The sequence below is a fragment of the Schistocerca piceifrons genome, chromosome 5 (genome assembly GCF_021461385.2).
Source record: "Schistocerca piceifrons isolate TAMUIC-IGC-003096 chromosome 5, iqSchPice1.1, whole genome shotgun sequence".
In the NCBI taxonomy this organism is placed as follows: Eukaryota; Metazoa; Arthropoda; class Insecta; order Orthoptera; family Acrididae; genus Schistocerca; species Schistocerca piceifrons.
The window spans coordinates 142,574,859-142,590,451 of NC_060142.1; the positions used below are offsets into that span (position 1 = coordinate 142,574,859).

A 15,593-nucleotide genomic window follows, 5' to 3' on the forward strand; every position below is an offset into this window, starting at 1 on the left:
TTTGGAACAAGAACTTCCAGAACAACAACTTCCAGAAGAAACAACAAACAGAGAAGTTCATAGTATATCATTTTACTTCAGATATTATGCCAATGTGGTCAACTGTATCAATTTTTTAAAAAAAGTTAAAATTTTATTCTAACAAAAGTAAATGCGCTGTTATCACAATCATCTAAGAAGTATTTATACCCATAAACAAAAGACAAATAGACGGCCAATTACCGTTTATTATATCACATATGATGTTTCCACATATATGGGAATACATTTGCATATCTCAATTGGACTGCAAACAAATCATTGAGAAGGAAAGTATTCTTGAACCACTCATAAAGCAACACACTGTGATATGAACGCACTTTTCAAGATCAGATGAATCAACAAAGATTGTCAATAATATTCAACAGACTGACCTTGGTATTTTAACACTGTAGCATGCAACAACATGAAAACCTATAAATTAGGGCAACTGTGCATTCTGTAAATCAAATAATAATGATAAAATGAACTTACTATGATGATAGTGCAACAGTTATACTTAGATTAGAAGATTGCCATAGTGTAAGATCCAGAGTCCTGTATCAAAGGCTGCAGGTTGAACATAGAGGACAAGGGTAGATCTATGAAATATTGGTGTTAGAGTTGTAAACTGCCATAGCTGCGATGGGAAAGAACAAGAGAAAATGACAATATTATAAAAAGGCTAGACTGCTACTCACCATTTAACAGAGATGTTGAGTCGCAGACAGGCACAACAAGAAGACTGTTAACAAGTATGCTTTCGGCCAAAAAGCCTTCTTCCGAATTAAACCACACAAACTCATACAAATGTATCTCGGCTCACGCGACTGCTGTCTGGCTCCTGAGGCCAGACTTGTTAACAGTCTTTTGTTGTACCTATCTGCGACTCAAATCTCCGCTAAATTTTCATAATACTGTAGTTTTTCCATCCTGGATTTTCCATTATTTAATAATTGTTTCCTTTTACTGACACTCTAACTCAGATGATGCATTGCTGAAGGATTCAAGGAAAATTTGAGTCATTTCGAATAGGTATCTAATTCATACAATTACAGTTAGAGGTGATCTCGTTCTACCCTCGATATGTTGATGAAAATACATTTTTAATCTCAGTGGTACGCACAAAACATTGTCTGAGATTATACTAAATGCATTTTCCAAAAATTATTTTGAGCAATTAGCTCATGAAAGCACATGAAGTGTACATGTTTGTGATAACATACTAGACCTCTCGGCAACAAACAATCCTGAGCAAATAGAAAGCACCATGGCAGATATAGGGATGAGTGATCTTAATGTGGTTGTAGTGAGACTGAACAGCGCAACATGCGTGTACACCAAAATAAATAATATATTTGGTTGGCAGCTTCCTATGAGACACTCTCCATTCCTTCCACACTCTGTAACCATAGAACAGATGTGGCTTAAATATGAAGAAATAGTTTTGATGGCAACTGAGAGATTCATACCAAGTAAAATTAAAAAGAGATGCAATTTAAAAAAATCAACAACAACAACACACGCCAGACTTAAAAGAAGTAAAATCTCCAAGATTGGGAAGGTTCTACATGAGCTCAAAATTTAGTGTCGACTTCAAAGCGAAATGCTTTTAAGTTCTGTCCTGAAATCAGGCAGAAAATTAGGAAATATTCCAGTCAACTGCAAACTACACCAGAAGCAAGACACAATCATTGCCTTCACTGTATGATAGCAATGGTAATGTTACCTATGACAGTACCACTAAGACATAGTTGCTGAACATGGTTTCCAAAAATCCCTTCACTGAAGATGATGCAGAGTTTATTCCAGAACTTTAATGAAAAAACAGCAGCCAGCATAAGTAACTTAGAAGTAGATATACATGGTGTAGCGAAGTAACTTACATCACTAACACAGGAGAGTCTTCCGGTCTCGATCGTAAACCAATAATCTTCCTTTCAGAGTATGCTGATGAAATAGCTCCATATTTTACAAACATCTACAACCATTCACTTGACAAAAGAACCATATCTAAGGACTGGAAAGTTGCACATAACACACAAATACACAAGAAATAAGTAGAAATAATCCACTGAATTATAGATCCATATCACTGACATTAATTTGCAGTAAGATTCTGGAACATTAACTGCATTCAAACATGAAATATCTCAAATAAAACAATCCATTGACATGCAGTCAACATGGATCCAGAAAATATTCTTCTTGAGAAACACAACTGGTCCTTTATTGAAGAACGTAACAAATGCTATCAATGATGAATCTTAAGTTGATTGAATATTTCTGGATTTCCAGAAGGCTTTTGACACCATTAGTCACAAGCAGCTTCTAATCAAATTGCATGCCTATGGAGTATTGTCTCAGTTGTGTGACTGGATTCATGATTCCATTCCATAAGAAAGTTCATACTGGTTGACAGGAAGTCACAGAGTGAAACAGAAGTAATATCTGGTGTTCCTCAAGGAAGTGTCACAGGCTGCCTCCTGTTCTGAATAATATAAACTACTTGGGAGACAATGTGAACATCTTTTCACATTGTTTACACAAGATGCTGTTGTTTATAATCTAGAAAGTTATCAGGGGACCAATACACACATATGGTGCAAAAGAAGGAACTCACCCTGGACATTAAGAAGTACTAGATCCTCCTCATGAGTACTAAAAAGAATGTCTTAAATTTTGGTTAAACGATAAATAATACTGTAATAACTTCAAGTTGAACAAATATACTTCAAGGAAGACACAATACATGAAAGTCACAGATCAAGTAAACAGAATAAGACGTGTGTACACTTTAACAGTCAAATCATAACTGAGTCCAAGTCTAGAGGCCACTGGCTGGCTGGCCGCTTAGATGGCACTGCTCCTGCATGGCTGGCAGACAGCGCCGCATGCAGAGGATGCATGCAACTGCGCGGCGGCACTTTGAAAGATCAGCGAGTCACAACAAATACAAATTTAAAGATTGTCAATTTAACTAAATGCCAAGGGATTACAATTATGAACAAATTAAATTGGAACCATCACGAGCAAAATGTTGCAGGGAAGGTGAACCAAAGACCTTTTTACTGGAGGAATACTCCAAATGTGCAACAAATCTACTAAAGAGAGTGCCTACATCATGCTTGTCTGTCCTCTGCTAGGGTATTGCTGCTCGGTATGGGGTCCTTACCAAATGGAATTGACAGAGGATATTTAAAACGTTCAAAGAAGCAAAACTAGTTTTGTATTTTCGCGAAACAGAGGACACTGATTTGTGGATACGATACGTGAGCTGGGCTGGTAATCATTCAAACATTGGTGTTTTTCATGGCAGCAAGATGATCACTCTCTCAACTGCAAAAACTTTGTGGTACTGGAGAACTGAATGCGAACATAAAAAAGGCAATCTTTCTCACTTCTCCATTCCAGCATCTCATTGTGTCTTACTTCCATCATTCGGTTATTCCGTAATTACTTTTTTAATTTGTTAACGTTGGCAGACACATAACAGCAGCTAATGACACCACCACAGTAATTCGATTTGTTACATATTTCAGGAATCTCACATATTAATGTAGAGTACTGGCACACAGAAACTGCACTGCTTGATTAGCTGTCACTGCTTCAACTAATAAAATGTCATTTCACAGCCCTTTCACAGATCTCAACGTTCCAGCTTACCAATCTATTGCTTTATAAATATAAATTGGCGATGGCTTTTCAAACGTTCCCTCCATTTTATTTACGATGATACGCACTTTATGTTTAAAAGGACATGTTCTGTTACTACTATTTTCTTTTAAACCAGATACAATACAATCAGGAGCACTAGATGCCCTGACACACTTAGATTTTTGGGTATTGATGCTCCTGCCAGTCAACTAAAACAACTGGGAGATGAGTTATTTCTATTTGTGAGTTCAGTCTCACTCCAACATGATGTTATGAAAATTACACGTGCACAAGACGGAGCCACACTCATCTGGACAAGTTCAACATAAATGAAGTGCTTGTTAATGTCTCTAAGCAGAAGAATTGGGTGAAGGATCTGAGTGTTGTAATTAATGTGTATGAGTTTTTAACAGCCTCTCCCCCTCACACACACACACACACACACACACACACACACACACACACACACACACACAAGCTGCTCTATGACCAGATGTCACTCTTTCTGAGGCGATCATAACTCATTAACAAATAAGCATTAGAAGACAAAAAGTTGGTTCACATAAAAGTATTTCCATTATGAAACAAACAACAATGTTACCTCCCTCCAAATATGTGACACCAGGCAAAATGAGTATAGTATCATGTAAAACATAACAAATTATCCATAAATGATAAATTATAAAGTCATCAACACTATTTACTTGCTATGAACTTCTGTTCATACTTGCTTTAGTAATCATTTCTCCAGTTTACATATTTGCACTGTTGTAACTTTGGAAAACAAAGATTCATTTCCTGTATGTCATTTGGTGTGCTGAAAGATGTTCTGCTAGGTAAAGTGCTAAGTATTAAAACTGAAATACTAAGAAGGATGTACACCATCCAAGCCACATTAATTGGATGTAACATTCAGCATACTGTATATCACAGTTACTCCCGAAGGTTGTTGAGACACACACACTATCTGATCAAAAGCGTATGGACAACTATTAGTGGAGATTAATGTGGGGTGTATCCATCGTTCGGCTTTATGACAGCTTGAACTCTGACGCGGACACTTTCAGTGAGGGTTCTGGATGTCTGTGGAAGAAAGAAAGCTCAATTTTCCTCAGAGTTGAAAGTAGTAAAAGAAATTATGCTGGATGCTGGGTTCTGGAGTAAGTCAACATTTTAACTCATCTAAACTGTTTCGTTCAGTTCAGGTTGAGGCTGTTGAGCAGGCCATTCCAATTCAGCAATGTTACTGCCTACAAACCACTGCCTCACAGATGCTGCTTGATGACAGATTGCATTATCTCCAAACTCTTTCTCTACTGTATGCAGTATACAATGGCTGTAAAATGTGTTCCTACCTTTCTGCATTCAGTGTTTTCTTAAGTTCAATAAGGGAACCTTAACCACAAAAAACACCATCATCCCATAAGACCTCTGTACTTCACTGTTGGCAGCATTCACGATGGCATCAAATATTCTCCAGGAATTTATCAAACAAAAGCCCTTCCTTTTGTCCACTGTCCAGTGGCATCGCTTCTACACCACCACCAGTGTCACTTAGCTTGACTACAGACTACAGAAATGTGTGAATTATAAGGAACTGCTCGAGCATTACACCTCATTCTTTTTAGCTTCCTACGCACAGTTACTGTGCTAACGGATCTTCTGGTAGCATTTTGGAACTCATGAGTAATTCCTTCTGCTGATTTTATGCCTTTTTTTACATAGACCCATCGCAAAGCTCAATGTTCCTGACCGCCAGTACATGAGCTCTGCCTGGTCTTGGTGTAACTGTGGTTATTCCATCACGCTTCCGCTTCAGAATTACATCACCAACAGTCAATTTGGGCAGCTTCATGAGGATTGAAATGTCCCTGATAGATCTATTACTCAGGTGACATCCAATGACCTGCCCACATTTTAAGCCACTGAGCTCTTCTGACTGATCCATTCAGGTGTTGCTGCTTCTCTACTGACAAGAAAATACAATATTTTACATCTACACACATACTCCACAAACATCATTAAAGTTTTGGAAGAGGATACTTTGTGTACCAGCGTCATTTCCCCTTCACCTGTTCCAGTTGTGTATAGTTCATGGAAAGAATGATAGCAGGTAAACTCCTCTCTCTAATTTTATCTTAATGGTCATTTCGCAAGGTATGTATAGGAGGAATTAATATACTGGTTAACTCTTCTAGGAAAGGATGTGTTCTGAACTTTAACATTAAACAATATTGTGATACAGAATGCCTGACTTGCAGCATCTGCGCATCTATGTGACACTTTCACACCTGCTAAATAAACCTGTAATGAAACATGCTCATCTTTTTTCAATCTTCTCTATGTGTTCTATTTGTCCCATCTGGTACAGACCCCATACTGACGAGCAATATTCACGTACTGGTCGAATGTGTGTAATGCAAGTTACTTCCTTTGTTCATGGACTATATTTCCCGAAGATTCTTCCAGTGACTCTCAGTGTGGCTTAAACCTTAATCTTGATTAATTTTATGTGGCCGTTCTTTATGGAAGTAACTGCTTCCTGTAATTGTTCTGCAATTGTGTAATCATACAATAAAGGGTCTTTCTATCAATTTATTCACAATATTTTATATTTGTTTATGTTGCAGACCAATTGCTGTTCCCAGGGTCAAGCATCGATGCTCTGCATGTCTTCCTGCATTTTGCTACAATTTTTCAATGTCGCAACTTCTCTGCATACAACAGCACATCCACATAAAGCCTCATAGAACTTCTGATGTTATCTACTATGTTGTTCATAATGGGTTCCCAGAAGTTTATCCCTGATCACAAACATTCATAAGGCATAAAATATGACACACAGACAAATACTTCTTATCTTGAATTGCATGTGATATATTAAGTTTTTGCGTACATATGTACTTACTATTACTTTGTTTGTTTCAGGGCCAAGTGACATTAACGACAGAGGGCTCAGGCACCATTTGCAAAAAAACTTGTACTCGAAACACAAGAAAGCCAAAAGTGTCATCTGGTATCACGACCCACAGTCACAAAAAACAGCCAAGTGAAAATTCCAGATAGCATACCATAGACAGTTGCCACATTTTAAAAGCATCAGGACACTGTATGCGAAGTTTAGGGAAACAGGGAGCAACTGTGATCTTCCTAGAACAGGCAAGGCTGAACCTAGAGTGGAGACAATTCAGAAAGAGTGTGTGTTTTTGCATGTCTTTATAAATTTTTTACATGATTTTTCTTTTATCCAGCTCCCCTCACAACAATCTAACACCTTATTTTGACCAACCCCACCTCTATGTCATTCCTGTTCCCCCTATGCCATCCCTTGCTCCCTCTTTATGTACCAGTTCAGGGAAGTATCCCTTTCCCTGGCTAAAAACCCAGTCTCACATCATGTTTCTTAAATGCTGCCTAAACCATGGAATCCCTCCTCGAAGGCCTATCCATAAAAATTCCTTTCACTGGATCACAATCCTCTTTTCTCAATGACCTTCACCTTTTCACATTCCACCAGTCCTCGGCCTTTACACATCTGGTGCAGCAAAAAAAAAAAGGTCACTTCATGGCACCATCTCTGCTCCCTTTGCAAGCACCACCTTCCAACCCCTATCCTGCCGACAGTGTTCCTCCTCATAGCACTCAAATCCTGCCTAGCTGACCTTTTCAACTTGCCATAATCCCCAAAAACTCCCTACCAACACTCCACAAAATCAACAGGTGAAACATTCCCGTAACACTGTTGTTAACCTGTTCACCAAAACTCTCAGCCTGACGGGAGTTTCAGTCCTATCCAAAGGCCTCACCTTTAGCCCCACACCCACACCTAAATGGGCTGGATTTGTCAAAGACCTGCTCTCCTCCTCCTGTTCCCTGCAATGGACACATTCTTTGACACCAATCCATCCAAGCAATGGCAATCTAATACCAACACTAAACCCTACCTCTGCCAATTCATACCACCATTCAACCATGACCATCCCCCCCCCCCCCCCCCCAACCCACCCACTTCTCACCTTCCAGGAATTCCTTACCTCCAACTTGGCCTCACCATCCTTCCCCAGGTTCCTTCCTAAACACCAACCTTTCAGCAGTAGAAAGGATATCCATACATAACCTCAAAACAATTTATATTTATAATTATACAAGAGAATGAAAGTATGCTACTCACCATATAGCGGAGATAATGAGCCACAATAGGCACAATAAAAAAGATTCACACAATCATAGCTTTCGACCATTAATGCCTTTGTCAGCAGTAGACACACATACACATGTGAGCGCGCGCGCACGCGTGCAAGCACACCTAGTACACACATCTGCAATCTCAGAGAGCTGAAACTACACTGCCAAAAGCTATGATTGTGTGAACCTTTTTATTGTGCCTATCGCAGCTTAGCACCTCTGTTATATTGTTATATTTATAATTATTTATTTATGTATTTTTCAGGCTACTTCATGGGGCCTCTTAAGTTCATTCACTTGAGCTGTGATATGATGCTTTCCAGCTTGATATAAAACTTTAATCCTAGCAAATATCTATATGAAATTTAAGTCATAAGAAAGCGAACATATATTATCTTCAGTAAAGGATGCCAAATAAACTTCTAAAATACGTCAAATCAGGTGAAACTGACCAATTTTGAACTTTAAACTTACGTATTTCTGAAACCAATAACATTAATATATTGGTTTCTCTTTCAGAGCATGGGTACTGAACTGCAGTAATAAAATGGTCTTTTTTACCTTTTGCTCTAACAGATCCCAAAAAAGCCTGTGTTGGTCAACTTCACTGCACAGGGGGGGGGGGGGGGGGGTGGGTGGGGGGGGGGGGGGGGGGGGGGGGGGGGGGGGGGTGACGTTGACTGATTATCTGTTATGTGGTAATTGTGGCTTGTTCATGACTCTTGGCTTACTTTAATTTTACTGAAACTTCATCAATAGTTGAAAAATATATATGGCACGATAATTAAATTTTAGAACTTATTTGAGAGAAACATACAAAGAAAGTTTTAAAATATGTGATCATAAATTTGCTTTATGAAATTCTGAACAACTGCTTGAGAAAAGACAGTCAGCTCCACCCCAATTCCACCCAGAATTTGGAAAGTTTTATTCATGTGTCTATAAATAGTTAAGTATAAAATTAACTTATCGCTGTGAAGAGTCAATGCACAACATACATAAGACCCACACACACGAGTTGTTTTATGCCAGTCACATGAATAAAACTTTTAGCTCATTTTTAAAAATAAAATCCAGTCCTCCTGAAAACAATCAGTACCCAGACAGAGATTCAGAATGACGTGTATTTAGTTACTGTCACAAATTATGAAACTTCAAACTGTAAATATAATAACTAAAAATTATGTTTAATATGTAGTTATTTAACATAAAATGTTTTTTTCTAACCTTTTCAGTCAACTACACCCCATTTGATGGTACTCAAAATATTAGAAATTGGCTACTGAGAACACTTAAATATCAGTAACTCTTCAGTCACCAGCTCTTACCGGTTGGTCAACAGTGATGTAACCTTCGAGGTGTTTTCGGGCCGCTACTTCTTCTGGTTTCATTAAGGCATGTTTACTGTCAACTTGGGGAGCTTCTTTTATCTTCAAAGCAGTATCAATGTCCTCACCATATCGCACAGAACATGTTGAGAACGCATATTTACATCTGTAATGGGAAAAAAGTTTAAGAAAAATGTATCTCCAGATAAAAGAAATCCAGTCACCAAAAAAATGCATTTCTTTCTTTACTTCATTCTATTACAAGAACACTGATATATGGATTTCTTCATTATTTCATAACTGATGAATGTTAGTCTTTGCACTGTTTGGACAAGAAACTTAAACACACATCTCACCTCTTACTCTGACACACAGTATGTCTAGGTCATGCGGTAGCAATTTTACAGTTTAACCACAAGTAATTTGAAATTGTTGTAAATATGACAGACCTTGCAGGGAAAAATAAATCAATTTTGTTAAATCAATAATTTTAATTTGCTTAGTCAGAAATCAAATTACAGCATTCCAATTGCACTGTCTCATTTGCAATAACATGAATTCCATAACACCTATAAACTTCTATAGGACAAATCTGATGGCACATATATGAATATAAATGTGTTTTGTCTGAAACACTGCCACAACATATAATTAGCAGCACGTGCTTGAGACAATAAGTTACACTGTTCCAACTACAATTTACACTATTCTCTCTGTGAGGGTATATGGCAAAAAACTATTTTCTAATCAGGTATCCTTACTGTCTCACCTGTTAGAGCATAACCTGTTTCAGAACATATAATTCTATGTAGAAATACATGTCACCTGGCTGAACAAACTAGATTTTGATGGTACTGTTCACATACTGAAAATCATGGTGTGAAGTTTTTAGTGTGATGGCGTCCCCACTCAAAATCTTCATTGTGGTAACAGTCTTGTCACTAATGTAGCCCAAGGTCTAGTTTACACTGGAAAGTGAAAATCTGTTGTGAGTTATTAAAATATGAATAATAAAAATTTATGTCATCTGAAATTTATCTGTATCCTGAGGTCTACGTTTGGGCCATATATCATACACATTTTATTATATGTAACTAGATCTTCAAGGTAAATTCAGAAAATCTGTATTATAAAATATGCAAACCTCCACTGAGTACATTAAACTGAAGGATGCTTTAACAATAGGACTACATGTGCTAAACTGGTTATGCTCCACAGAAGAAGACAATAAAGGTATCTATTTGGAAAGCAGCTTTTCCTCATTGTTGTCATAGGGGTTCTTAAGTCCATAGACTGATCTTTTTGCAGTTTTCCATGCTAGTCTATACTGTGCAAATCTCATCTCCACAACATCCATTTGAACCTGCTTACTTTATTCAAGCCTTGGTCTCACTACAATTTTTACCCGCCACACGTTACCAAACTGACACCACCTTCATGGGACAGTACACAGATACCTATCCCTTCTTTTAATAAACTTGTGTGATAAGCTTCTTTTTTCCTCTAATTTGATTCAGTACCTCCTCATCTGTTATTTGATCTACCCATCTCATCTTCAACAACCTTCTATAGCACAACATTTCAAAAGTTTCTATTTTCTTCCTGTCTGAAATCCTTTTTATCATCCATGTTTCACGCAATACCTGGAGAAAAGACTTCCGAACACTTAAATTTATATCAGATTGCTCTTTTTTGGAAATGTTTTTCTTGCTATTGTCTGTCTGCATTTTATATGCTCTACACTTCACTTCAGCCATCTGTTATTTTGCTGACCAAATAACAAAATTCATCCAATTCTTCTAATGTCTCATTTCCTAATCTAATTTCCTAAGCATTGCCTGATTTAATGCAACTATATTCCATTCTTTTACTGTTGATGGTATTCATCTTATAACCACCGTTCAGGACACTTTCAATTCTGTTCAACTGCTCTTCCAAGTCCTTTGCAACTCTAACAGAATTACAGTGTCACTGGCAGAAATGAGAGCTTTTATTTCTTCTCCTTGAACTTTGAACCTCTTTTCAAATTTCTCCTTGGTTTCCTTCATAGTCTGCTCAATATACAGATTAAATAACATCTAGAATAGACTAAAATTACAACTGCATTCTGGTTTCTGTACGAGTTGTAAGTAAACTTTTGCTCCCTGACAACTTCAAAATTTTAAAATGTGTATTCCAATCAACAGCTGTCTCCAAATCTACAAAAGCTATAACATAGGTTTGCCTTTCTTTAATTTATTTGTGGGGTAGGTCATCAGATCAGTGCAGTATTGCATGTTCCTATATTTCTCCAGAACCACAATATCATATCTCCCAACTCATCTCCACTTACTTTCTCTTCTCTTTCTGTAATATCGTCCTCAAGTTCATTTCCCTAATAAAGTTCCTCTCTACATTCTTTCCCTTCCCTTGCTTAATAATGGCTTGCCACCGAAGCTCTTGATATTTATACAGCTGCTTCTCTTTTCTCCAAAGGTCTTTCTAATTTTACCATGGGCAAGCTCTTTTTTTTCCCTAGTTACGCATACTTCTACAGCCATTCACTTCTACTCTAGCCATTCTTGCCTATCCATTTTGTTCTCTCTGTTAATTACAAATTTTAGATGTCTGTATTCCCTTTCGGTCAACGGCCTTGCCGCAGTGGTAACACTGGTTTCTGTCAGAGCACTGAAGTTGAGCACTGCCGGCGGGCTCAGCTACAACTTGGATGGGTCACCATAAGGATCTGCCAAGTGCTATTGGCAGCTTCTGAGGCCAAATGAGGAGCTACTCGTTTGAGAAATAGTGGCACCAGTCATAAAACCTGACAACAGCTGGGAGAGTGGAGTACTGCGGTTGCACCTGCAGCACTGCAATCACCCCCCCCCCCTTCCCATCTCCAAATTCATACAGCTTTAGACTTAAACCATTTCCAATATCATGATGTTTGTTTGTTTGTTACTTTCACAACAGTATACTCTGGAGATTCCCAAACTAAAGAAATTTTTGTTAGTGTTGGAAATGGACTCCAACTCACTCACACCCTGTAACTGTACAACAGCATACAATATGCTTCACATTATACTTTCTTTTTTGTGCTTTTTGCATACATTTCCTTTTGGTTATCATTTTTTAATGTTAAAACAGTGTTATTTCAATGGATTTACTTTACTTTTTTTCAGATCTAGCTGTTGCCTGAATGCCACAGTAGCCAGAGACAGTGGCCACGTCAGTGAGAGTTGCGCTTGTGTGAATGTGTTTCCTACTTCCAAAGAAAAACTATCATGCCCGAAAAGTTAAACGTTCACAAGTCTTTTCACTGTGCCTTGTGCATGTTTGCAATTTAACGCCTCCTCTGTGGTGAATAGCAATTACCCTTTGGCAATACTGTTGTTATTCCATATTGGCCTTTCCATTATTTACTTTGAATTTTGATGTCATATGACATGTTAGTGGGGTGTGGGATGTTTCCATTTCAGATGTCAGTCTTGTTTTGTTTATAATATGTAATTTGTAGGTGGTGGCTTAGACCTATATAGGTCTAGTAGAGATTTGGATCAGCTGAGGGGAATGGTATTTTGGACTGTGTTTTAATGAGGAATTAATGACAGCACTATCATGTTGCCTAACATGCAGGTTACGTTGGAAGATGATAGTTTTGTTGAGAGTGGGCAAAGCTAGTGAATAACAACCTTTCTTCAACCTACATCGTACACTCCATAGTTACATTGACATCCCTGATTAAAAAAAAAAACACATTCTATTTTTTCACCATGATCTGATATTCCCAGCAAAAAGCCCATTATTGCCAAGGAGGTCTCATTAGTTTCTCAGATTTAATTTTTCTAACATTTTCATGTAGTTAGTGATTTCTACCATTCATTGTTTCTTCAGGCTTGAATCTCTGTCATTTCAATAATATCAACAGTCAATCAGCATGTTATTTCACTGTGAACTAATTCCTATAGCTCAAATGAATTACATGGTTCGTTTATTCCTGACCTCTCTCTCTTTCAACTGACACTTCTTGACTACTTGTATTATCAGCTACCTACTCCAATTTCCTGAGTTGCTTCCATCATCACAATCATTTCTTAAGACACTCTTCCATTACTGTTACTGACTGCTCCATATTAACAACATTCCATATCCTATGACCTAAGTTTCACTGTGTTTAAAGATTATCCTACACTTTTTTACATGAGTATATCTTTCTCTACATGAGTTCTTTCCTGTATACAATCATCTGCAACTTTTACGATGACCAACACTTCTACAAATAAAACTTTAACATTGTCAATTTCCTCACTTCTATTAAAAGACCTGTTAAGTTTGGCATTGCATAACATTACTCGAGATATTGAAAGTATTTGTACCAACAAAACAAGCAAAATCTTAATCTTCACTTCTTGTCAGTATTATACACAATGATTTCTGGGATCAATTAAAAAAATCAAATCAGTAGATGTCATCAGCCTCTTCCTAAACCCCCCCCCCCCTTCTCTCTCTCTCTCTCTCTCTCTCTCTCTCTCTGGGATAACACAGGATTTTTATTTTTCCATTAAGAAACCATCTTGACATTTGCTTGTCTGACACAATCATGAAAATTCTAAGAAACCTAAGGATAGCAGGTCATCTCCTGAAGTGACATCCACATACAAAAGCACTCTTGCTTTGCACACAGGTTTAGCAGCTTTGCCATACTGCAATCCTTTATTTAGTGTACTAGCTTCTGAAAAATCTTAAACCCCATAGTATGACTAGTTATCTCAGCTCTACTAAGGTAAGTAACATGGCTGTTCACTTAATGTCTTTCTATTCTGTGCATGTCAGTTTTGCTGGAACCCGATTTTGATGTCTTATTCAATTCCTTTAATATCGTAAGGTTTAAATGATGGAAATTTATATATAACCAGTGTAGAGTTTTCCTGTTTGGGAAAACAAAAGTGTCATTAATGAATATCTTCATAGTCAGCTCCAAGAATTCACCCCAGGACACACAGATATTGAGCACCTTTGGTCAGAATTTAAAGATATTGTCCACCATGTGCTAGAGACATGTGGACCTAGCAAAAATTTAGGGGAGGGAAAGGATCAACTTCGGCTCAACAAACATATTACGAAGTTGCTGAGAAAACAGAGAATTTTGCACAGTTGTTTTAAACGTAGTCGCTGCCCAGCTGACAAACAGAAATTACACGAAATGAAAGCAGCTGTCTAAATTTCAATGAGAGATCCTTTTAACAAATTTGAAAGCAATATTTTATCTGCAAATTCTAAAAATAACCCCCAAAAAATTTGGTGGTATGTAAATCTACAAATGCAACAAATGATTCAATACCTTCTCTTGCAGACAGTACAGGCAATGTAACGGAAGATGATAAACAGAAGACCGAAATTCTAAACCTAGCTTTCAAAAACTCATTTACGGTAGAGGACTGCAGCACCATTCCCCCTTTCAATTATCGAACAAATGCAAGGATGGCTGACATAGTGTTTAGTGTTATCTGGAATTGTAAAACAGTTAAGATCCTTAGACGCCAGGAAGGCATCTGGCCCAAACGGTATCCCTGTAGGATTTTATGTTGACTATGCCTCAGCGATACAGATAGCCATACCATAGGTGCAACCACAACAGAGGGTTACCTGTTGAGAGGCCAGACAAGCGTGTGGTACCTGAAGAGGGGCACAGCAGCCTTTTCAGTAGTAGCAGGTGCAACAGTCTGGATCACTGATTGATCTGGCCTTGTAACACTAACCAAAACAGCCTTGCTATGCTGGTACCGCAAACGACTGAAAGCAAGGGGAAACTACAGCCGTAATTTTTTCAGAGGGCATGCAGCTTTACTGTATGGTAAAATGATGATGGCAACCTCTTGGGTAAAATATTCCGGAGGTAAAATAGTCCACCATTCGGATCTCCGGGCGGGGACTACAAGAGGACGTCGTTATCAGGAGAAAGAAAACTGGCGTTCTACGGGTCGGAGTGTGGAATGTCAGATCCCTTAACCGGACAGGTAAGTTAGAAAATTTAAAAAGGGAAATGGATAGGTTAGTGGGAATTAGTGAAGTTTGGTCGCAGGAGGAACAAAACTTCTGGTCAGGTGAATACAGGGTTATAAATACAATATCAAATAGGGGTAATGCAGGGGTCCGTTTAATAATGAATAGGAATGCAGTTAAGCTACTACAAACAACATAGTGAATGCATTATTGTGGCCAAGATAGATACAAAGCCCACTCCTACCACAGTAGTACAAGTTTATATGCTAACAAGCTCCGCAGATGACGAAGAGATTGATGACATGTATGATGAGATAAAAGAAATTATTCAGATTGTGAATGGAGACGAAAATTTGTATACACGAAGATACTGAAAGGTTTCAGATATACATTATAATGGTGAGACAGAGATTGGTTTTAAAT

The 15,593-nt window shown here is 37.9% G+C and overlaps 1 protein-coding gene across 1 annotated transcript in view; it reads right to left on the reverse strand.

Annotated features, from left to right (window-relative positions):
* The window catches only part of LOC124797817 (NADH dehydrogenase [ubiquinone] iron-sulfur protein 4, mitochondrial), a 36,416-nt gene that overhangs the window by 13,158 nt on the left and 7,665 nt on the right, over positions 1 to 15,593 (reverse strand). Inside the window, exon 2 of the mRNA XM_047260845.1 lies at positions 9,189 to 9,354. Coding sequence (XP_047116801.1) covers positions 9,189 to 9,354 — 166 coding nt within the window. The remainder of the gene's footprint in view (positions 1 to 9,188; positions 9,355 to 15,593) is intronic.